General features: G+C 38.5%; 1 protein-coding gene across 3 annotated transcripts; it reads left to right on the forward strand.

Moving 5' to 3' along the window:
• The first annotated feature begins 1585 nt into the window (after window positions 1–1585).
• ap2a1 (adaptor related protein complex 2 subunit alpha 1) lies at window positions 1586–24943 on the forward strand. 3 transcript variants are annotated; one of them, XM_048205615.1, is made up of 22 exons: window positions 1586–2358; window positions 6112–6323; window positions 11079–11272; window positions 12476–12605; window positions 12755–12856; window positions 13639–13898; window positions 14021–14189; window positions 14320–14457; window positions 14534–14716; window positions 14857–14954; window positions 15157–15388; window positions 15488–15673; window positions 16570–16703; window positions 17091–17153; window positions 17580–17651; window positions 20137–20219; window positions 20462–20551; window positions 20693–20816; window positions 20897–21013; window positions 21109–21178; window positions 22345–22479; window positions 22982–24943. In XM_048205615.1, the coding sequence occupies exons 1-22, from the start codon at window positions 2292–2294 to the stop codon at window positions 23057–23059; spliced, it is 2937 nt and encodes a 978-aa protein (XP_048061572.1). In that variant the 5' UTR covers window positions 1586–2291; the 3' UTR covers window positions 23060–24943. The 3 variants fall into 3 exon arrangements, with proteins under 3 accessions (XP_048061572.1, XP_048061579.1, XP_048061583.1); XM_048205622.1 differs by lacking the exon at window positions 17091–17153; XM_048205626.1 differs by lacking the exons at window positions 17091–17153; window positions 17580–17651 and having other exon boundaries at window positions 1587–2358.
• Window positions 24944–25177: the final 234 nt, after the last annotated feature.

Here is a 25177-nt window from a genome sequence, read left to right on the forward strand (position 1 = left end):
ATCTAATTTTTGAAGAATATAAATCATTTTAATAAATTATTTGAAAAAACTGCTTTGATGGACTGGCCATCCACCAGAAATGCTCCAGCTTCTCTGCGACCCTCCAAGCATTTTGAAAAATGGACATAAAAGGTGTCATTAATGTAAAATACTCTACAAATATTCTATGTACATTTATGCAGAGCAGCATGTGTAGAATTTTTGACAATACATTTATGTAGGTAGTATTGTATTCTAGTTTTGATTATGTGCTTAAATACAGACAGTTCTTTGATTTTGATACTGAGTCGCTTATTCCAATGCACCAATGAATGAGCAGATAGATAGATAGATAGATAGATAGATAGATAGATAGATAGATAGATAGATAGATAGATAGAAGTGGTGTAAAGAGTACCTGAAAACCATATCTGAGTAAAAGTACAGATACCTTACAGGGAAAATGACTCCATTACAAGTTACAAGTCACGAATTCCAATACAACTTGAGTAAAAGTCTTAAAGTATCTGATTTTAACAGTAAGTATTTTACTCATATTAAATATGGGCTTAAAGATGCACTAGTCCTCAACACCTGAGAGACGTGCCGGTGAAAATAAGAAACAATTGATTTATAAGATGAGAAATCATGTTTATTTTCTAAAATCTAAATAAAATTGAACACCTCAATATTGCAATATATCATGGTCGTAACAACAACCTTTTAAACGTCCACAAACTTTCAAGTCTCAGTTTAGTTCAAGTACACAAAAAGGCTATACATAAACCAATATCCGTCAAAAAGGTCTCGTCAGTATAGAAGATAAATAAAATAATGTTAAGTAAAATTAAATAGTCAAAGTCTACTTGCACTGGATGTGCTAGTTTGAGCTAATGCACTCGCATTCATGTAAAGTAGCCTAGTTGGCAAGTTTTGGGTGAGTAAAGGCAAAATGCACAAGATATAGTACCTTCAATGCCCTTAGATGGTGATATCGCTTCTTTATATCAGAAACAAACTGCTGCAGAAAAAGTTAGGTGCCATGAGAAATGTAATGTGTAACTGCATTACTCATCACAAATGTAGTGGAGTAAAAAGTACATTTACTTGTTCAAAAATGTAGTCAAGTAGAGAGTAAGAGTTGCCAATATCTTTGATACTCAGTACAACTACAAAGTAGCCAAAAAGATACTTAAGTACACTAATTACTAATTACATTATTTACTCAAGTACTTTACACCTATGATAGATAGATAGATAGATAGATAGATAGATAGATAGATAGATAGATAGATAGATAGATAGATAGATAGATAGATAGATAGATAGATAGATAGATAGATAGATAGATAGATCACACATAAAATTTTAAACACCAATAGTCAGATTTAATTAGTGTAAATTACACCCTCTCTTTTGCCAACTTATCACCATTCCCTCATACTTGCACTTTGATACTTTCAACAGTGTCGATCTTGTTCTCAAGCCAATTAAAATGATTAAAAAAATTAATTGACGTATAAACGGACAAATGATGTACTGAGTGGCAAGGAGCTGACCAATCAGATTAGGAGAATCAGGCTGGAGGCGGGACATGTGGGGAGGAAGCGCTAGAGCGAGCTCAGTGCCCGTTCTGTCACGAGCTCCGTCCGGGTACACCGACCGAACGAACGAAAAGTCTCGTACAATATTGACGGCTAAACATAGCCTATAGCTATTTCTTTCGCGAGAAACAGGTCTGTCAGATTAGCTCGTCAAAAAGCAGACTCCCCCGTTGTCCTATCGCGGTCATTTGGGTGATGTATTCTAACATTTGATAGAGCTAGCCAGCTCGCTAGCTATTTGGCTAGCTTGCCGTGCGTGACTCAAAGCAAGAGAGGTATCAATTGTTATTTTAACGCAATCGACATTTAGTCGCGTTACCATAAATTAAAAACAACTCGTTGGCTATTTTTTTAATTAGTCAGTGCTGCAACGAAAGCTTCCGTCTAGCTTCGTTTTCCCATTGAAGAGAGTTCACAGGATTGAATGAATTAGCCAACGGAAACACCAGCCGCGCTGACTCCCCAGCTTCTCTCACACCCTCTGCATTCACCTCTTTTATTCACAAACACTCTCGCTGCTACGTTATCTGTGAGATTTACAAGCGCCTTAAATTTAATTCAAGACTAAATCTGCAGCTAGTGAGTTCGTGTTAGTTAGTTAGTTAGCCCGCTAGCTCGGTGTGTTTGCCTGTTAAACCTGCACCTCTGAACATCTGAAAGTCATTTGTTTCGTTGCTGAAGCCGGCGTGAAGAAAAAACTCTGCAAACATGCCGGCTGTGTCGAAGGGAGACGGAATGCGAGGATTAGCGGTGTTCATTTCGGACATCAGAAACTGTAAGTGCCCCTGTCACACTCAAACACCATTAGTCATTTTCTCATGCGAACAGCTGCACTCAACTCTTCCTATATACGCCCTAAACTGAATCAAATGGCCTGTGATCTGTTCTTGCTTTGCTCTGTGATGATTTTAGCCAGAATTAGAGGGTAAATGTTGTAATTCAGATCAGTGGCTCTCGGTGAGGGAGGTCATATCACTCAGGCCCGTTAGCTTTAGCCCGGATGATGGGACGATGCTTTACCGTCAGAGAGCCCGCTAGGCCGCCGCCGCCGAAACCGTGTCTCACTGCAGATGATCTGTCCGGCATGTCCTGTCTCTGTCGCTCTCGCCACCTTGACTAGCTGGATAGCGGCTGATATCGCTGCTCGCCAAGAGGACTCGTTTCAGATGTGTTTTTCACGATAATCCAGTTATCAAGCTGTCGCCTTGAGCTGAGCGTTATAGGAGGGTCATCTTGTTAAGATGTGTCTGTAGTCTTCTGCATCTGCCTGTGTTACACCTCTCATTTTAACTCTGAAATCTTGGAAAATAGAGAGCTTTGTTTAGGGTCATGGTTGGAATTTGAGAATCGTACTTTAGTAATAAGTTTGGAGTTTCTAAAAACTGTTAAAACATCCATAATTTATCCTATTCGAAGGTAACTTCTTATGATAAATTGTTATCATATAAATGAGAGAATTGTTTTGCACTTATGTTATCAGTGTGAGTCTGAGCTCTTCGTCTGAGTATTGTAACTTGTATTGCACATTATATTTTGGCACCACATACACACCTAGTTCCAGGTGTCCTGTGAGGTTGCTGCTTTTCTGGCATGCTGGCTTACTCTTTTTTTTTTTTTTTCTTTCTTCTCAGTATTGTTGTGTATTTATACTTTCTTACACACACATTTTGTTTTAGTGCCTTATGCACAAAACTTTGTGTCGCTTCCATACTAAAAAAATTGCATGCACATGTGCTAACTAGGAGTGAAAATGGGGTGTTTCGTCATGATACAATCAGACATTGCCAGCAATATTTGCAGATATATCTCAGAACATGCCACAATACAATTTGAATCGATTTTGCGGCCTTTGATTGATATTAAAATATTAAATAAATAAAACATTTGAACATTGAATTGAACTTTGCAGTTGAAAATTGCAAAATAATGTTATCCCAGTTGGGACACCCACAACAAAAAATAGAGTAGTTTTTTTAAATAATATAGAAAAATAAATAAAGATAAAGACAAAATGAGATCATTAATAGTCTGATGACAGCTTTTCATTGGCTTGTGCAATAAGATAAGCAATGCAAAACGGTCAAGGAAGTCTTTGGCTGCTTACGAAATTGCATACTGTCTTGAGTAGGTACTTCTTTTGGATAAGTAATTACTTTGCATTTGCTAAAAAAAGAATGTTCTACATAGGATCAATGTAATCCGGACATACTACATTCACCATGTTTGTCATTATCATGTGACCTACCAGCGTCAGTTGAGTCGATGCTATTCACAGATCCTCTCACCTGGCCTGATGGGACAGTAAAGTGTCCATCGTATGCACACTTGAGCATCTGGCTGGAAGTAGTAGGTCATCCGGTTACTTTTGTGCCTACTCTTTTAAGAGTACTGTGAATTCAGACATAGTTCTTTTGTCACATACTGTTTTTCATCTACTATATAGTAGATGATTTATATGATGATGATATAACTTTATTGTTAGACAAAGTCTGAAATTTGACTTGCATTACAGTAAGTTCATTCACAAGTACAAAAACAAACTACATATAAAAAACCTTTACAACCACAAAAAAAAAAAAAAAAAAAATGTAGGGAAGTATGCAATTCTGTATGCAGCCCTTACGTTTTCTGTGCTTTCTAAAATAAGAATGCATTGAATTAGCTCTATTCAGCATCATTGTGAGCTGGAGAACGACACAAATGCTAAGTCAGAAAATGATATGTGAATGCAACGTACGTGCTGACATTCTAGCTGATATTTGGTTTTGAGGTCATAGTCAGTTAATCATAACAAACAACCAAACCATAGATTTGGCTCATTGATGCCTTTGAGATGAGTCCATTTTTGTTTAAAGTTGTGCATTAAACTTTTGTGAGTGTGTTTAGTATTGTACTTTCTGAGACACTTGATGTTTTTAATATGCCAGTCATCTGTGTTTTATCATCTGTATGCAAAAAGGATTGTTGCTATGTTTATTCTGTTGTTTTGTCTAAGAGTTAGTGATGATTGGTGTTGGCTACATTTGAAATCAGATTGCATGTTACTGCAAGCTATTGCACAGAGAAGCCAGCCATTACACAGCTTGAACTTTAAGTTGGTTACCATCTAGAGTTACATAAATTGTAGGAATAATGTGTTGACCCATGCCATGTCAGGATACTTTGGTGGAATGAGTGCATTCTGTGAAAAAAATTATTGCTGCCTAGAATAATTACAAGATTAGTGGGTCGTTTGCAGTTCTTACAAAACCTATGATCACTGCAAACTACATTTTGATGAATTCATCAAAATTGCATTTTGAAACAGTTCAATTCATTAGTTCCTGACTGGAATCATTAAAACTACAACACCAGTAAAAGTTTGTGTGTTTGTCCAAACGTTATTTTGACTAGGCATAGGAAATGAAAGGCTGTTTTGTGTGTACATTACATTTATATACGAGACCCCTGGTATTGGGCCAGGAAGCTCATAGTACTGGATGTCTGATACTGCTATTAGAAAAGACATGATATTGCACCACAATATAACAACAGCACTATTTATACACATTTTTTTTTTACATTTAGCAAAGGTTTTATTTTCCTTGTAGCATTATCTCATGTGGCAGCAGTTATTTGGATGTCATCAGATCCCTTTTTAAAAAGTGCATATACAAAGCAAAGTGAATTCATCCAGTGTGCACAAATGACATTGGAGCAAATAAGAAATCTGATGCTCTGCCCAAGGGTGACTGATGCAGTGAGCATAAGAAATGGTTTAACCTACATGCTGATGGTATGGTGGATTTGGTGGATGAAAGCAAACAATTTTTTTTTTTTTTTTTTTGCATGTTTGCAAGAACATGTATTTTTGTCATGCAAGGGTGCAAACTACAGAAGTGTAATGTATGTATTGTTTGGTTCCATTTTGCTAGGCTTTTGCAGATTTATTTATTTATTTTATTTATTTATTTATTTTTTACACACTATCACTTTAATCTTTCTTTAGGGACTTTATCCTGTTTAACCCCAACCCCCCCAAAAATGTGTTGCTATTTCCTGTCTTCTTTCCTGGTTTCCTGTCCTATTCATTTACCATCATCTGCTCTTCTGTCTCTCCGTTTATTTCACTTTCAATACATCAATTTTCATAATATCTGTAATGACACAGCCATATGCTCATGTGTAAATCATGCCAGGGTTTTTGGTAATAACAGTGTGGCCGGTGTGTTGTGAACATTGTGAACATCCTTGAAACTGATTTATAGATTTTTAAAGATGCATTAAGCATTTTGATGCATAAGAATTATTAAATGTTTAAATGAAGGCAGGGAGAAATGCATATATTTTTTATGACTAAAGAGCTCACAGCGGAGTTATACTGTGTAAGCTGTACTTTGGTAAATACCAGTATCAAGATATCAGCGTCAGTGGGCATTTTGTCAGCTTGTGTTGTCTCCTGATTTGTTCAGATCACCCAATGATTACCAATTGCTCTGCAGTATCAAATGAAATCCTGAGTCTCCCTGTTTTCTGTTTCTCTCCTCAGGTAAGAGTAAGGAAGCTGAGATCAAACGCATAAATAAAGAGTTAGCCAACATCCGCTCAAAGTTTAAAGGTGACAAGGCTTTGGATGGATACAGCAAGAAGAAGTATGTGTGCAAGCTGCTCTTCATCTTCCTCCTGGGCCACGATATTGACTTCGGCCACATGGAGGCTGTCAACCTGCTCAGCTCCAACAAGTACACTGAGAAACAGATTGTAAGTGGAGCTGTCTTAAAATTAGGGGTGTTACGGTTCTCGGTAAAAAAAAATCCCCCTTGGTTCGGCACGTACTTGCACTGCGGTTAATCCCAAATCTGACGACGCATCTTTAATATGGTTTGTTGAAAATGGCAATGTGTAAAACAGACAGACAGTGTTCGGATAATGTATGTTTCAGTCAATACGTTAAAGACACGCATTCTGGCTTCCCAATACGTTACAACAGCGATTAATCAAAACAGTCACTCTTTGTAAACTTGGTTCACTGTGGCGTATGCTCGAATATGACCAGTCATTTACGTCGTCATTACCTGAGTGTTGAAAGCGCGTGAGCGCTGGTGAGACGTGAAAAGTGCGCGTTGCTATCTGTTTAATCTAAACTCATTTAAGCCTTGCTAATTTAAACATTCAAGAGCAAGACGTGAAAGAGAACATGCGCACACTATGAGAAGATTTGTGTGCGTTCATCCGAAGCATGTGCACGCTTATCTCAGACAGCACGCAAATACTGAGTTCCTTTTCAAGTCTTGCGCTTGAACGGACAAATTCAGACAAAAACTATGTCAACATGCCGTGAGTATCCTAGAAAACATAGTCGGTTATGTCTTAAGTGAATGTATAAAAGTTTAGATGGACAACGCATGTGTAACAGTATATACTGGATAGTGCGTTATGTCTTAAAAAAGCCTAGTATTCTTGTTGTCTGTGTTTTTAATGTTAATCAAACAACAAATGACAAAGAAATCACTGTAAATAGTGTTCACTCACTGCTCCTGACTAAATAGCTTTTGTTGCTTCATGATTAATCTTTATTTAATTTATACTGTGAAGATAATATGCAGTGTTATTTTATACATTTTCTGTACCTGAAAATTACTGTTAGATACCTGAAAAACACTGCTTATTTTATTTGAATCTTTGTTTTGATGTATTTATTTATGCTGTTGCTTGTAGTTTGATTATTTGGTCTTATTTCCTTTTTTTTTTATTTGACAGTATTCCTTTTTCCCCCTGAACATAGCACATACCGAACCGTACCAAAACAGTGACACTAAAACCGCGATAAAAACCGAACTGAGTAATTTGAACCGTTACACCCCTACTTTAAAATATTCTACTGTGTGCAGATGTGTATAGTGAACTCTTGAGTGAAATGTTGTGTTAAGCTGTTGTGAACTGTTTTTTGTTTGCATTTTTTGCCTATCTTGTTGGAATTGTCATTAGTGATGTAGTTTTGTCACACTTCACACAGAGACACGCAGAACATGCAGACTTTATATCTTAAAGGGATAGTTTACCCAAAAATGATTTCATAATTAACTGACCCTCAAGCCATCCTTGGTGCATATGACTTTCTACTTTCAGGCAAACACAATCGGTGTTATATTAAAAAATATCCTGGCTCTTCCAAGCTTTATAATGAGAGTGAATGGTACCTTAGATGGTACCCTTGAAACCCCCAAAAATCGCATCCATCCATCATAAAAGTAATCCAAAAGGCTCCAGCGGGTTAATAATGGTCTTCTGAAGTGAAGTGATGTGTTTGTGTAAGAAAAATATATTTATAACTTTATAAACTAGAATCACTGGCACTGGAATGACGGGACGCAAGTCTAGTTCAGGCGGAAGAGTGACCTCTGACCCACATTACTCATGCCGTATTGACGAACGCAGAAGTGCAGAGGATAGAGCAAAACAAAACATTGGTCATGAGTTAAAAGTCTAAAATGAGAATTTATAAAGAGGAATGTCAGAGGATTTGGATATAAGAGAAGAGGAGGTTGAGTTTGTTGCCCAGCCCTGTTTAAACCGCAAGAGGCGTCTACTCTCACCTTAGCTTACACTTCTCCTACATCCTATATCATGCATCGGGTCAGAGGTCACTCTTCAGCAGGAACTCAACTTGCGTACGGCCGTTACCGGAAGCGAGTCATTATAGTTTATAAAGTAAAAAAAATAGATATTTTTCTAACAACAAAAACGCATCGCTTCACTTCTGAAGGCATTTATTAACCCCCTGAAACGGTATGGATTACTTTTATAATGGATGGATGCACTTTTTTGGGGGCTTCAAAATCTAGGATACCATTCACTCCTGTTATAAAGCTTGGAAGATTTTTGTAGTCATATACACCTAGGATTGCTTGAGGATTAAATTATGGGATAATTTTCATTTTTGGGTGAAATAACCTTTTAAGAGCAGTCTTTTTGCTGTTAAAATTCATAGACATTAGTCAGTATCACACAAATTTTGATTTATTTATCCAAATTTTGCCAAATTCCTTGACATTCCGTGTTATACAGTAAATTCCATTTTTATGACTAAATTCCACAATTCTGTCTGTGTTTTACAGAAATTATAGGGCTCTAGATATAAAAGTCTGTGTATGGTTGCATATCCAATAAGAGTTTGTAGATGTGTTTTTGTGAGAGAGAGAGAAACAGATTTTTTTTGTCATTCAGGATATGATTGTAGGGTACACAAAGTGCAGTAGTGTCTGAATTCATTTATTTTTACTGAATGGACCTTAGCAGAGGAAAATGTTTTCTTTTTTCAGTGTTCTCTTTTCTCTTTTAATGACACTCTTGTTTGTCCGCATTGAGAGAGACATGAAAGTCAACTGATATGCAGAATATTGACTACACTGTCAGAACAAACAGATTCAGTGTGCAGCGTAAACAGACTCTGTAATATTACTACTAATATACACTACTGTGCAAAAGTTTGGGGTTAGTAAGATGTTTTTTTAAGATATGAATATTTCGGCAAGGATGCATTAAATTGATCAAGGATTACAATAAAGAAATGAATAATATTAAAAGATTTCTGTTTCAAATAAATGCTGTTCTTTTGATGTTTATAGTCATCAAAGAATCCTGAATCACAGTGTCGACAAAAATATTAAGCAGAACAACTTTTTTTAACATTTATAATATTAGGAAATGTTTCTTGAGTATCAAATCATCATATTAGAATGATTTCTGAAGGATCATGTGACACTGAAGACTGGAGTAATGATGCTGAAAATTCAGCTTTACATTTACAATTTTAAGATATATTAAAATGGAAAGAGTTATTTTAAATTGTAATAACATTTTACAATATTTCTGTTTTTACTGTATTTTCGATCAAACAAATGCAGCCTTGGTGAGTATGACTACTTTCAAAAACATTTTAAAAAACGTACCGACCCCAAACTTTTGAATGATAGTGTGGCAAATGTATTTGAAAATGTTGACTCTAGATACAGTTTTACTCTTGTGGAAATTGTCTTTTCTTGACTTGAACATTTAGACATGTCTGATAGTGTGCAACAGATGTGTTTTTTAGCTTGTTAGAGAAGCTTAGTGGCACTCCATGCCATGTAGACCTACCATGAGGTCTAATTATCTCCCGCTGATCAAACACCCACTCTAGAAGCCACACTCCCATCAGCCACGCTGCTCTCTGCAGGGCAACACTGACAGAAGCAGGGTGGAATCTGAGCATGTTTCAGTACAAAAAAGGACTACAAACTGAGGGCCATTCAGAGTCAGCTTATCTTTTTCCTTGAAAAGGAAAGGCATTGAAATAACATTTACAATGCAAACTAGACAACAACATGTGTTAGACAACAACACCACATGGCCATAGCATTTTTTCCCTTGGATAATACTGTACATGGCAAAACGAATAAAATTTACATAGTGCTAATAAACTGTAGAGGGACTGCAGAAGACGCTGGAACTTTTTCTTCCTGTTTTTTTTGTAAAGCTTTTTGTAAAGGTCCTTTTGACTGCAAGGCATTATACTATAATGTTGAGGAATGAGGTGATGTCATTTTGTTTTGACCTACTCCTCCCATGTGGGTCAAATATATTTAATACACATTTCCCATGAGCTAAGCCCAAAAATTCTTCACTCAAATGATTAGAGGATACCAATATATTTGTATTGAAGTCAAACAGGTTCACTATAGCATCTTACAGTTTCCTATGATTCTTGAAATAAGACTTTATAAGCATATTAAAATGGATTCCAAACCTGATTTAGGTCACCAATCGGCCTGCTATATGGTAAGATTTAGTGTCTCAAACTAACAGTTAACAATGTCAATGCATACATTAGCTGAAAAATTCCACTGCTCTTCTGATACATATTAAATTCAGCCATTATGTTTTTGATGCTGATTTTTGTTACCATTTTTTTTTTTTTAACGATTGCAGTAACATCAACAAACAAAAAAATGCTTAATCTATCTAATGTATGTGTATATAAACAGGCAATCAGAGTTTTTTTGTAAGTAAAGAATGTTAAGGCTACCAGAAAGAATATTTTATTTTTGATAAGTTCAGGGAATTTTAGATGCACCAAATGGAGCAAATGACTGTATCTTGGTAGCTGATTGTAGTAGAATTTAAATCAGTTGATACAGATCATCTTGCAAGGCACATTCCTTCAAACCTCCAGATTTTAAAAGCTTGTTCAACATCACGATGCAGCACGACTGGAGAAGAGGCAATTTAAGTGAGCTTCAGCCCTTGCAGCAGTGAGGGAGACACATTAGTTCAGCGAGGGGGAAAATCTCTCTTGTGCTTTAGTGCTTATCCATCGAGCTTGCAGGGCTGCTGCTCTAAGTCTGTGTGAAGATGACAGTTCTTCAGTGACGCTGTCTTCATTTCAGCTTTACCGTACACTCATTTCCCCTCAGTCCGAGTGTGTGCAGTATAATCGTTAGCTTCTTTCTCTTTTCTCTTTTGTTTGTTCTCCAGGGGTATCTGTTTATCTCTGTGCTGGTGAACAGTAACAGTGAACTGATCAGGCTGATTAACAATGCCATCAAGAATGACCTGTCCAGCCGAAACCCCACCTTCATGTGTCTGGCTCTGCACTGCATCGCCAACGTGGGCAGCAGAGAGATGGCCGAGGCCTTCGCTGGAGAGATTCCGCGCATCCTTGTGGCTGGGTGAGCAACTTGGGCCTGGAGGTGTTGAGGGTGAGGTAGAGCTGCGCGATTAGTCGTTAAAAGATTGCAATCTCCATTCAAACACCCCCACAATCTTATTCTTAAGTGTCAGCGATTCAGCTATTAAAACAACTCTAATTCATCCAGTAATAAAAGAAGTGAAGTGTTTATGAGTGAGTCATTGAATCATTTATTCAAAACAATTAAAAAATAATAATAATTTATTCAAATTAGTTCAAATTTTTAAATAGACTTTTGTTTAGTTGTCTATTCAGAATTGTGGAGGAATCACAATCTCTATTTTAAACGGAAAATTGTTATTCTCAATGTATCCAGCATCGTGTAGCTTTAACATGAGGGCAAAAATGAGGGATTCAAATTGAAGGATGTTACAAAGAAGGAACTGAATTGTGTAAGGGGGAAAAAAGGATTAATAAAACAGGAAGTGTGTATTTGTGGTGTCACTTTCTTGCTTTCTCGAGTTCAGTATTAGAGATTATTATTTGTTTTATGGTCAGTTATATACTTTAAGACAAAACACTACAGCCAAAACCATTGTTTTTTTCAGGCACTGGTTAATTTGTTCTTCCATAACTTGTCTTCTTTCAGACTAGTGGAAATAAAACATCCAAAATACATATTTAAGTGTTTATTTTCTTACAGTTTATCTATTTGCGTTTGTAGATTCCAATTACAGGCTGTTTGTTTTTAGGCCATTTTCTCAAAATGAGTCAGAAATCTTCACTTCAGTTGCACTTTAATTACACCAAAATGTCTGGTTTATTCCTATATATATTCTATAGTTTTTTGTTTTTTGTTTTTTTTTACAGAGGGGTTTGTTCGTATATCATTCACCTGATTTATACAACACTTTTTTTTTTTTTTGTGTCCCTGGCTGTTGATAGTATTTTCTGATTTATGATTAGAAAAAAAAGAGATCCAAAATTCCCTCTGCAAAAACATTGAACTTTAATGTCTAACAAAATGAAACAAGAATTTTAAACCTAGCTTTATCCAATGTTCAGATTTCTGTTCTGGAAATGTATGCAAATTATGCATATTTCATAAGACAGTCATCTGGGGAAAGTATGGTGATACTAAAATTTTTGCCCTATTCACAGATAGTGTCCTGCCCTAAGTGTTTTAATTTGAGTAGATGAATGTTGCTGTAGTTGGCTAATGTAGTTCCTTTCCTAATCACAGAGACACGATGGACAGTGTGAAGCAGTCAGCCGCTCTGTGTTTGCTCCGCCTGTATAAGACCTCGCCAGACCTGGTGCTCATGGGAGAATGGACCTCTAGAGTGGTGCACCTGCTCAATGACCAGCACATGGTAAGTCTGACACAGAAAACCACAACCTCATGATTTTCATACACATGCTCGTTGATATTGAAAATGTACACATTTATAGGTTAGCGTGTGTCTTTGTTGTTAATGTGTTTTTAAGGGGTTCTTATTTTTCTGATGTTCTTCTCTTTCAGGGTGTGGTCACTGCTGCGATCTCTCTGATCACCTGTCTCAGCCAGAAGAACCCTGATGAGTTCAAGACCTGTGTGTCACTTGCTGTGTCACGTCTCAGCAGGGTGAGGGTTTGTGTGTGCATGCATGAGATTTTTATTTCAAAAACATTCAAAAAATATTTCTGATCCCAAACTTTTGTAGTGAATACAGTGGCTTGTGAAAGTAGTCAAGCCCCTTAATTTTCATATTTTGTTATGTTGCTGCCTTAAACTACTTCAAATTACGTTTTTTCGCATTAATCTACACTCCATACACCACAACGACAAAGCCAAAAGCAGATCTGTGACAACTTTTAAAGTTTATTAAAAATAAAAAAACCCTGAAGTTATTACATTGCATAAGTATTCGTACCCTTTTTCTGGGACACTTCAAATTTAGCTCAGGAGCATTCCAATTTCACTTGTAGATGTTACTACACTTCGAGTGGAGTTAACCTGTTCAAATTCACTTGAATGGGTATGATTTGATGAAAGGCACACACCTCTCAATAAAAGGTCTCATTGCTAAAAATGCATATCAGAGCAAAAACCATGCCATGAGGTCAAAAGTACTGCCTTAGAGCTAAGAGGATCTGAAATTAAACAGCCATTTTTGTTAAACTATCAGGAAAAACAGAAGTCCCCAAAAATTAAAGGTTAAAATGTTTGCAACATTATTTATTTTTTTTTTTTTCTGCACAGCGAAACTGTTTTTGGTTGATTCTGCCAGCTTTTCATGGTTGTGCAGCAAATTGCAGTTCCACTTTATATGCATTGTTTTACCACTGAAAAATCACACGGAAAACAATCTTCTGAAAGCTTTAATTCTTTGCAACTCCAGATTCATGTGTTCTTGTCTTTCTCAGATTGTGTCCTCAGCCTCCACTGACCTGCAGGACTACACCTACTACTTCGTTCCTGCTCCGTGGTTGTCCTGCAAGCTGCTGCGCCTGCTGCAGTGCTACCCACCGCCTGAGGATGGTGCCGTGAAGGGACGACTGGTGGAGTGTCTGGAGACCATCCTCAACAAAGCCCAAGAGCCACCCAAATCCAAGAAGGTTCAGCACTCCAATGCCAAGAATGCCATCCTATTTGAAGCCATCTCTCTCATCATCCACTATGACAGGTGCACATTGTCTCAATTTCTCATATTAAAAACGATCTGCTATGATGTTTTGATTGGTTTTATCTATATTTAGCATTTCACTGTTGTACTTAAACTCTGTTCATGGTCTTGTTTCTCCACAGCGAGCCGAATCTTCTTGTTCGGGCATGTAACCAGCTGGGGCAGTTCTTACAGCACAGAGAGACCAACCTGCGCTACCTGGCCCTGGAAAGCATGTGCACCCTTGCCAGCTCTGAGTTTTCCCATGAGGCAGTTAAAACGCATATAGAGACAGTCATTAACGCGCTAAAGGTTAGTGGCTAGATTCTGCATTCTTAAAACACAGTAAACACTAAAAATGTTAATTTAAATGGCAGATTCCTTGTTTTACAACTCATGAACACTGTTTATAACCATTTAATTCTATTTATCTTGCTGGCAGACTGAGAGGGATGTCAGTGTTCGCCAGAGAGCAGCTGACCTCCTTTACGCCATGTGCGACCGCAGCAATGCCAAGCAGATTGTCGCCGAGATGCTGAGTTACCTGGAGACGGCTGACTACTCCATCAGAGAGGAAATGGTGTGTGTGTCTTCATCTCTACTGTCTCTCTTCAGTCAAAGGTCATTGTTAAAATGGGTGACTATTGTGTCTGTAGGTACTGAAGGTGGCCATCTTGGCAGAGAAATATGCAGTAGACTACTCCTGGTATGTGGACACTATTCTGAACCTAATCCGCATTGCTGGGGATTACGTCAGTGAGGAAGTGTGGTACCGCGTCATCCAGATCGTCATCAACCGTGACGACGTGCAGGGATATGCAGCCAAGACGGTCTTTGAGGTAAATGACACCAGATGTTCACTTCTTGTCCAGAGATCTAGAAAATTGGTTTCCACTATCATTGCAGTACTTCTCATGCAACACTTCATATTTCCTTTTTTTTTTTTTTTTTTTTTTTTTTGGTCTTTTAATTTCCACAGGCTTTGCAGGCTCCAGCTTGTCATGAGAATATGGTGAAGGTTGGAGGCTACATCCTGGGAGAGTTTGGTAACCTTATTGCTGGTGATCCTCGTTCCAGGTGAGTTCTTTAACCACTCAAAGCAATGTTTTCTAACATCACACTTTGGTGTTATAGATGTGTTTTTATTGCTATACTGATGATGTCCTCTTGTTCTTTTTCATCTCTCTTTCATTTTTCCATTTTCTTTTATCTTTGATCTGAAATTGATCAAATTGCACTGCTCACACTCATCTCACCTCTATCCTTCAAATCTCTCTAGTCCTCTGGTTCAGTTTAACCTGCTCCACTCTAAGTTTCACCTGTGTTCAGTCCCCACGCGTGCCCTGCTGCTTTCTGCCTATATTAAGTTCATTAATCTGTTCCCGGAGACAAAGAGCACCATTCAGGAAGTGCTGCGCTCTGACAGCCAGATCAGGAACAGTGATGTCGAGCTGCAGCAGAGAGCTGTGGAGTATCTCAAACTGTCCTCCATTGCCAGCACTGATGTCCTGGTGAGATCACACCCTTTTGCACATATTTTGTTGACTTGTTTGTCACCATTTTTTTTTTGCATAAAATTATTTGCATAATATCACTGTGTGTAATTGTAGGCCACAGTGCTTGAGGAGATGCCTCCATTCCCAGAGAGAGAGTCATCCATCCTGGCCAAGCTGAAAAAGAAGAAAGGACCAGGAGCCGTGTCTGTGAACGAGCTAGAGGAGGGAAAGAGAGAGGGAGAACTCAATGGAGGGGGAGAGAGAGGAGGAGACAACTCTGCCATTGCTGCATCTAATGCTGTAAGGGGCACACACACTTAGATGTTTTTCTTTACGAGATTAATACTTTTATTCAGAAAGAATGCATTTAAGTTGATTAAATGTGACAGATTTCTTATTAATCAAAGTGTCCTGAAAAAAATGTATCAGTATTTTCCACAAAAATATTACGCAGCAACTGTTTTTAACATTGATAATAAGAAATGTTTCTTGAGCACCAAATCAGCATATTAGAATGATTCTGAAGGATGGCTGCTGAAAATTCAGCTTTTCCAAAAATGCATTTTAAAATATACTCTAATAGAAAACAGTTATTGTAAATTGTAATGGTATTTCACAGTATTACTGTTTTTACTGTGTTTATGATCAAATAAAGGCTTGGTGAGCAGAAGAGACTCCAAAAACATAAAAAAAAAAAAAATCTTACTGACCACTTGGTCCACTTTTCAGCTTATTCTGGCCATGAACTGCCACTTAAGACAGGAAAGGTCTATCTAACTGATATTAAAAGTGATCTATCCCATTCAGTTTTGTTTTTACATGCTTTTTAGGGTCAGGTTTATCAGTAATAGCTAATACCACAATAATAGATACATTTCTGCCCACCCAAAATGAAGCACAGACATTACTCAAAAGCAAAGCACAATATACAGTTCTGTTTTTGAACATATTGCTATCTAGCACCTCACAACTAAATAATAATGCACGTACTGTAAGACAGTCTGTGGGCTGAGGCTGAGACTAATATGCGACAGACTTCAGCCGTTGCACATGTTTACATTGTACAGGGAAGTGAGTCAGCAAATACAGAACAATTCCTGAGAAAACGCCCACACTGCACACATCCTGATTCAAACACTTCAGCATCTCCTTATTAAACCAAGATTCCAATATAACGAACACTCTATTTCTTTCAGTCCACTCCGTCCCCATCTGCCGATCTGCTGGGGCTCCGCACGGGTCCCCCTGTTACTGCCGCCGCTCCCAGCGCAGGCAGCTTATTGGTTGATGTTTTCTCAGAGGCTGGAGTCAATGATGATGGTTTCCTGAGGTAAATTAGAATCCGGTTCATTAGCATCCTGTTTTCAGTTCACTGTGCATTTATTGCTTTAATTAACTAGTGAAGTGAAGTACACTAATATTTTAACATGTCCAGATGTTCTGAGCTTGTATACATGTCTGTCAGGCTTTCTGCTCTTCTGTCGTTTCACTTTCTATCGTTCGTTCTTCTTCTCTTCCTCTTTGTGTGTTGTGTAATCTTGTGTCCTTTATCTTGCTGCGTATGTGACTGTCTTTCTCTTTTCTTGCTTCTTTTTTTTCTCTTTCTCTTTCCCTCCCTTTTCCATCTCCCTCATTTTGGTGTGTGTGCGCACATGTTTGTGTGTATGCGTGAACGTGTGTGCGTCTCACGTCCTTGCTTTTCATTGGACGATGGCAGAGATCTGGAACCCCCCACTGAAAGCTCTGACTCCCTATTGGCCGAGGGTCCTGGTGACTCGGAGTAAGGGGCCAGTGGTTGACTATAGTGTCAATGTTACAGCAAAACATATTGACAGTCACATATAAACACTTAATTTTTTGGTTATGTATAGATGTTGTTGTGTAAATGTGTTCTTTTCTGTTTGTGACTGTGGAGTATTTTGTATTTGTGTGCTGTGTGGTGGTAATATATGAATTTGCTAACATTTTATTTGCCACAGATGTAATGCCGGTACTAACCTCTGCCTTTTGTCTTTCTCTCCTCTTTCATGCTTCCTTCTTTGGCTTCACTCTGCACTTCTTCTCTTTTTATCGGCTCACCACTTTCTAACATTCTTAATCTGTTTTAACCATCTGTGCCTTTTCACACTTAACACTTCTCACCCCTCTCTTCATCTCTTGGGGCCGTTCTCTCTTCTCTCTGCATTCTTGGTTTTCGGTCTCTCAGCTCTGCTCCCCCCTCTGTGGTCTCTGAAGATCCTGCTCCTCCTCTGCCCGAGTCAAACGAACTGCTCAACAAGTAAGAGCTCACTCGCCTACTTCACTCCCTCTATTCAGTCACCCAACCATCTCAGACAATCGTCACCAGAAGCCTCTTTCATAATATGCCATCTTCTCCTTTTCTTCTTGGTTGACCCTCCCCCCCTTTTGTTTTGTTACTGTTAATATTGTAGTGTAGTGTGGAAGCTGTTAAGCAGTAATTTTCATTCATTACAAATATCTTAATTTTTGCTTAGTATTAAATATACATTACTGTACAAAAGTTTGGGGCCAGTTAGTCTTTTTTGAAAGAAGTGAATACTTATTCATCAAGGGTGCATTAAATTAATCAAAAGTGACAGTAAAGACTGTTATGTTACAAAAGATTTATAATTCAAATAAATGTTCTTTTGAACTTTCTATTTATTGAAGAATCCTGAAAAAAAAAAAACAATGTATCACTGTCTCCACAAAAATAATAAACAACTGTTCTAAAGGATCATGTGACAGTGAAGACTAGATAAATGAAGCTGAAATTTCAGCTTTGCCATCTCAGAGTAAATTACATTTTAAAGACCCCATGTGGTGAAAATCAAGTTTTTAATGTTGTTTATATGTCTATGTAGTGTTTTTAATATGCTTTAAGACAAACCATGTGCAAATTCATAAGTCAGCACCATTGCTGAGTATTTTATGTTTGAAACTGCAGTAAACCAAAGACGGTTTGAAATCGTGGGTGTTTGTGACGTCACAGACTACCTTGTAACCAATCACAACAACGTGCCGGCAGGCTTTAGCATATTATTAACTGTGACTGCTCTAAAGCAGGAAAGTCTCGAGAGAAACCAGGTTATCCCGGTATATTTTCTGTTGATATGAAAAATTGTGTAGATTTGTCAATATAGCGAGTCTGTTACGATGTTATGATGAACTATAAGCCTTTCTCCACTGACGTTCTGAGTTGTTCAAAGCGTTTGTAAGGATACTGATTGTTAGAAGGCAGCTGTCTGAGATGATGAACAGGAACGGTGTTTGTAACATTTGCAACACCTTATTAGCTGTTTGATAACGTAGTCGAGCAAAAGGCTTTCATATTAATTCATATTAATTAATGACAGAACCGTCGCAAGGGCTGTGCCAAGTGTGCGAGTGCATAGGGGCTCGCGCCAAAGTAAAGTGACAGCTGACTTGAAGTAAAGCCAGTAAAGTTCATGTTTTTGTCCTTCTAAATATTTTAATACTATAAAACAACATTGCTCTTAGCGTGTGCGTGTGACCGTGATTCGTGTGCATATTCAGTCAGCGTGGAATCACACGTCAAGTTCTGAGAGAGCTATTCAGTCCATTAGAAATTTTAGCTTACCTGATAACTTCAAGTAAATACGCTGGAAGTCCGCCTATTTACTTGAAGTCTTTCTTGTATAAAGATACAAATGAAATAGACTGCTTTATTTTTTAGACCAGGTAGGTCTAACAGTAGTATTTAGGTAAGAATCTGAATAAGGAAACGAAATAATCAAATTTAAAATAACATTAGATAATCTTTATTGTAAAAATGAAATACACATTAATCAATTATAGTTAGACAAGTTAATCAGTCAAGATCAGTAATTGATTTTCTCTTTGTCTTTTGTTGTTTAACATTTACAACTCTTACAATCTTTATTAGGCTGCTGTCCCTTTAAGACATGACGCACGCACAGATCCAAAATACTGTTACTGTTATGCATTCTTCCTGAACTGTTTACGACTGTGTTTACATTAATACTCACCAAGATGGGCATTGTGACATTATTTTTGTGTGTATTTGACCATTAATAAGCTACAACTCGCTGTTGGTGTATTGATACCGCAGAAAGGTGTATTGGAATCATTTCAGATATTTCAGTATCGATACATATCGAAATATCTATATTTTTGACAACACTAATAGGCAAAGTAGAGTTTTGGCAGGAAATATTTTGAGATGGGCTTGTCTGACCCATATAAGCTTCATGGCTATATGTCAGAGCATGTGCTCTAACTACTAGTTCACAGCTCCAATACTTATGTTTATTATTTTATCAGATGAGACCATGGCACTACGACATTCGGCAGCACTGATGATTGGCTACTCTTTTTGGCTTGGCTTCAGTTGACTCCCTTTCAACACCCCCCTTCCTCTCAGTGTCTCATGCTGCATTCACATGCTCCTCGGATGGTCTTATTCCCTTAAGGGGAAGTCATTCTTCCAGTGTTGATGTGCTTGGCTTTACTTGCCTGTTAGAGTGAACACTTGCTGAACTTATCCAAGTCCCCTAGCATGAACAGAAACTAATTGTATCTTTTACTAACACTATTGGTAATTACCTGTTTTACTGATGGTAACAAAATTGGGAGGGTGTTTAAGTTGAATTTTCCCAATGGGGAGCTCGTTTTTGATCTATTCTTCCAACACGTGAACGCATCATTAAAAAAACAGTACCGTTGCTCTCTGTCCCTGCATGCTTGTCTGCCTCACATACACTCTTTTCTCTTGCCCTCAGGTTTGTGTGCAAGAACAATGGAGTTCTGTTTGAGAATCAGCTGCTACAGATTGGCATAAAGTCTGAATATCGCCAGAACCTTGGTGAGTCAGAACATCTGCAAAATTGTAATAGCATCATCTGGAGGTACATGTCAGCTGACTTCTGGACTGTGTCATCAAGTTTATTGTATTTTAACCCGCGTTTACAAGAGACCGTAGTTTCAATGTACATATTTTTCAGTTCTGGCTCATTTTATTCTATTGTGTTAGCATTATAAAAACCTGTTACTGTGTTAATATTTGACTTAATATTCAAAGTGCTTGCATGTTACCTAATCTTACAGGGCGGATGTATCTGTTCTATGGCAATAAGACGTCAGTGCAGTTTGTAACCTTCACAACCACAGTCACCTGCCCAGGAGAGCTACAATCTCATATCCTTCACATCTATACATGCAAACACATTTTCATTCTTGCTTATACATGTTGTGATAAAGTGACTTTTATTTGTCTTGGAGATTATCTGAGGATGCTTGTTGTTTGTTGGCTCGTTGCAATTCCTTGACTGATCCCACAGCTCAACGTTCAGACTAAACCAGTGGAGCCTCTCATAGAAGGAGGTGCTCAGGTGCAGCAGGTCATCAACATCGAGTGTCTGTCTGACTTCTGTGATGCACCTCTTCTCAACATCAAGTTCAGGTGACAGATGCATGCTTTTAATTGGTTTACAATGGTAAATCAGCATACACTGAGGTTTACAAAGCTGTTGTGTATCTCAGGTATGGCGGAGCTCTCCAGAACCTCACACTCAAGCTGCCCGTTACCATTAACAAGTTCTTCCAGCCCACAGAGATGGCATCACATGACTTCTTTCAGCGCTGGAAACAGCTCAGCCAGTAAGTGTTTGTGTGTACACACAAGACAAATTACTGTATACATACATCACAAACTGTTCTCTAAATGAGAAACATGTTAAATTCTCTCCTCACAGGCCGCAGCAAGAAGCACAGAAGATCTTCAAGGCCAACCATGCCATGGACACAGAAGTGCTTAAAGCTAAGGTGAGTTTACACAGCCTTAGATTGACTGTGTTGGTAATACCATACTAGCCTACTGTGTACTGTATATACTGTACACCACACAAGGATAGGCATTTTCAAATAGTAGTATGCAGAATTGTCATATTACCTTATTTTGCATGTTTAATTCAGTGTCCAGTTATCAGTCTCAAAAATGATTATTTTGTATTTTTAAAGTTTGTGTGAAAATGTAATGAAAATGTAGATTCAAGAAAAAGATAATGGCTGTTAATTAATTGCTTTCAAAAGCTTTGGCGCAAAGATCGCCGCCCGACAAAAGCAATGCATTCTGGTTAGAAAATCGGCGCTGCAGCCACCTTATGATCACACGTGCTATCAAAGTACCTTGAGAGCAAAACGAGACCAGCCGCCTATGTCAGGCGCTGCAGTTGCTCAAAATAGGCTGCGAAAGCCTTGATGATGACACACTTCATTCTTATTGGTCAGATTCTGTGATGACAAGGACGACGTGTGTTGCATGTTTTTTCTTAAGCAAGTTCCTGTTTTTAACCAATCTTGATATTGAATACCTGATATTCAAAACATGGGAATTTCAATCGCATCCACTTCTTCGGCAACAATCAGTGTAAAAAATGAACTACGGAAAGCACAAAGTGTCCGACCTGACGGCCGTCTCTGTACTCCCCCACCTGCAACCGGCAGATCTCGCCAGCCGGTGGCAGGCTAGTGTAGTTCATTTCGAACAAGCCTATTGACTTGCTAGGGCTTGGCCCTCTGTAATTTCACAGCTGGACCACCAATCACAGAGCTGAAAGCGTTAGGCGGAAACATCCTAATATGGAGAAAATGGATGTCAACACAACTCGAACTGAATAGGCAGATTTGAAGGGTTTATTTCCTCAAAAAGATTTGGATGTTTATTGTCAAATTATAATTTCCTAAAATAACATTAGAACTGATGACTTTTTATTAAAAAGTTTTTTACTAGATGGTTCCCCACTAGATATAAATATATTATGCAGCCTCTTGGCGAAAGTGCCTTTCTTCCTGTTTTCTTCCATATAAAAAAAGTTGCATCGTATATCACATAAGCATCCTGCAGAGTTTATTTGCAGACAAAAGTTCACTTCATTTCATTCTCATCTTTTGTCTTTTGCCACTCTTCCCTTCTCCCTTACATTTCTTAGCTACTGGGATTGGGCATGGCTCTCTTGGAGAACGTGGATCCGAACCCAGAGAACTTTGTGTGTGCCGGAGTGATCCAAACCAAGGCCCAACAAGTGGGTTCTCTGCTAAGACTCGAGCCCAACGCACAAGCCCAGGTATGAAAAGACATCCGTTTTATGCAAATATATGTATCCATATTATACAAACAAAAGGAAAAGAAAGCAACAATGAAATGCCACAAGCATCAAAAGTCTCACAGCCCCTCCCTGCTGCCATGGAGCACAGGTTTCTCTCCAAGTCAGTTTTATTGCATCTTACTGTTGTCTGTGTGTCTCTGTGCCTGCTGATGAAACTCAAGTCTGGGGAGCAGGTAACACATTCATCCTGCCACCCCTCTCAACCCGAAACGCCTCCCTCCCGCTATTGTGATTTCACTCCATGTCTGGTAGTAAAACCCAGTTCAGCAGTGTCCTTCTCTTCGTATATGTCGAGTTTCCTTTGTCCATAGTGCAAGTTTACATTTAGTAGCGACAATAAGGATGAGACACGCATTCGAAAAGCAGAATGAGCGTCTATCTGCACAATTGATGTTTCTTCCTCAATTGTTTGTGTTTGCGTTTACATTAGGTAACGCTCTGTATTCTCTCTCTGTCCCAGATGTACCGGTTGACCCTGCGCAGCAGTAAGGACACTGTCTCCAAGCGTCTTTGTGAGCTTCTGGCGGAACAGTTCTAGAAAGCCAGCCGAGACTAGCACCATCTAGAACCGACACCCAGACCAGACCAGCGTTCCACCTGAAAGGCCCCAGAATAAAGATTCTACAAAAAGCATTCATGCATAAGGGAAAATTAGCTGTCATCCTCTGGCAGCCATATTACTGTCCTTCTGATAATGATTATTATTATTATTACTGTTATTATCATCAGCGCTGCCCTTCCTGTTTTTATCGGTGTTTACCTGCGTGTGAGCAATGGAACGAAAGGAAGCGTGTGTGTGTTTTTTTCGTACATGTGTGAAAGAGTCATGGTGATAGTTCCGTTCTCCGTCCTGCCTGTTCAACGATCAACTCCTGTGCTTGTGTTGACAGCTTGTGTGTGTGTGTGTGTATGTGTGTGTGTTGTGGGTTAAGGGGGAGGGAGAAAAGTAAAGCAAAAAGATGGAAGCGGAGCAAGTTTTCCCTCTCTCCTGTTTTATCCTCAGTTTCACCCGCAAAAACTGCACATTAGCTGTTTCTTTGGAACATTCCCTGTAAGACTATTACAATCTCAATACACTAACGCAATGGCACTTCCCTAAAAGAGGCCAGAATCACTAACCCCCATCGCTTTATCTCTCTCGCTTTCCTCCTACACTGAAATCGGTCAGATCCAGAGCCATTGGTGTACATAAAGAAATGATAATAATAATAATAAAAAAAGATTCCACTTACATTTCCAGTTTATCACACCGTACATGCGTTCTTTCTGACATAGTAATGGCCAGTGCACTTTAAGAGGCTTTGAGAGGAAAGGCTTTTATAGTCCCGACCCCTTTTTCCTGTTCTTGTCCTATGTATTCATTACTCGTCCTGACCCCCATTATCTGACAATGTTTATTGAAAAAAAAAATCTCTATATATAAATATATATAAACCATGTAAATGATTACCCTTCATGGATGCATTTGTATGTCTCTTTCTTGTTTTTGATAGTGGTATATTGTCAGTGTGTTTGTATGCTTTCTTAAATGGTCTAATGTTTGTTGCTTTTGTTTTGGACATTCCATTCTGTACTACGAGTGAATGGGCATAACATTTCAGGTTAGTTGTACAGTGTTAAACGAGCTGGGGAGGAACTAGAATCAGAAAGACGAAGTGAAGCGGAGGCAAGGTCAGGTCCACCAGTGTGAGAGTTTCTGCACGTGAAGAGTGCAACTGCTGTGGACCTTTATGTAAATGTCTGTTTTTTTTTGTAATATCGTAAAAAAAAAAGAAAAAGAAACATCTGGAGGACATTGACATCATCTGTCATTCTTCCAGCACAGTTATTGACTGAAATGAATAGTAGATAGTGGTTACCTCATTACTAAATCTTTACACACACTATTAACTTTGAGTGGTGACTGGCCACAGCTGGAGACCCATATTTTCATTCGCAGAGCTAAAACCTGGGAAAGCACTTAGTTTGTGAAAAGTCATCGCATGCACACAGTTGTACACACATTCTTAGGCCTAGAGGACGGGGGCTTAAGGGGGAGCACTGGACCAAAGCAGCTGCCAACTGTCAATCACGTACAGGGATCATAACGATTTTGGTCAGCATCATTTGGTGAGAGAGTGTGTGGTGTTAATCTGTTTGATTCTTGTGGAAAAATATAATGGAATTTATGCGACATAGTCATATTAGTTCAGCTGGGGGTCACGCTTCCCTCAATGCAGTGATGCAGTACTGGGGACATCGTCATTGTAGTTGATTAGAGTCACAGTCATGGTGTGTGTGTTTCTGTGTGTGCGCGTCTATGCAGTATCCGCTAGCTAATGCAGCCCCGGTGTATCGCTGTTCAACCTGTCAGATACCTGTGTTAGATTAAATTTACTCTGTACTGAATAATGTGAAAGTAAAATTATGCCATATACTCGAACCAGGTGTTTTCTTTGTGTGTGTGTGTGTGGGTTAGGGATGGCCACAGAGATCATGAGGGCTGACAGCTGAATCTCACACATGCACAAAGCACAACATGGTATAGGCCCGACTCAAGCTAAGATGTAAAGTGGCCCATAAAAAAGGTTTAAAAATGTATTATAATATGTCTATGGCTGTCTACAGATGAAAATAATTGTGAATATTCTCATTTCCAACCAGAAAGCAGGACAGG

The sequence above is a fragment of the Megalobrama amblycephala genome, linkage group LG1 (genome assembly GCF_018812025.1).
Source record: "Megalobrama amblycephala isolate DHTTF-2021 linkage group LG1, ASM1881202v1, whole genome shotgun sequence".
Lineage (NCBI taxonomy): Eukaryota > Metazoa > Chordata > Actinopteri > Cypriniformes > Xenocyprididae > Megalobrama > Megalobrama amblycephala.

Bases quoted from the DNA above. Each gene is read 5' to 3' on its own strand.
- ap2a1 (XM_048205615.1), top strand. From the start codon at position 2,292: ATGCCGGCTGTGTCGAAGGGAGACGGAATGCGAGGATTAGCGGTGTTC. The intron at 6,324-11,078 runs GTAAGTGGAGCT...TTTGTTCTCCAG, and splicing joins AGTACACTGAGAAACAGATT to GGGTATCTGTTTATCTCTGT. The intron at 14,955-15,156 runs GTGAGTTCTTTA...AAATCTCTCTAG, and splicing joins GCTGGTGATCCTCGTTCCAG to TCCTCTGGTTCAGTTTAACC.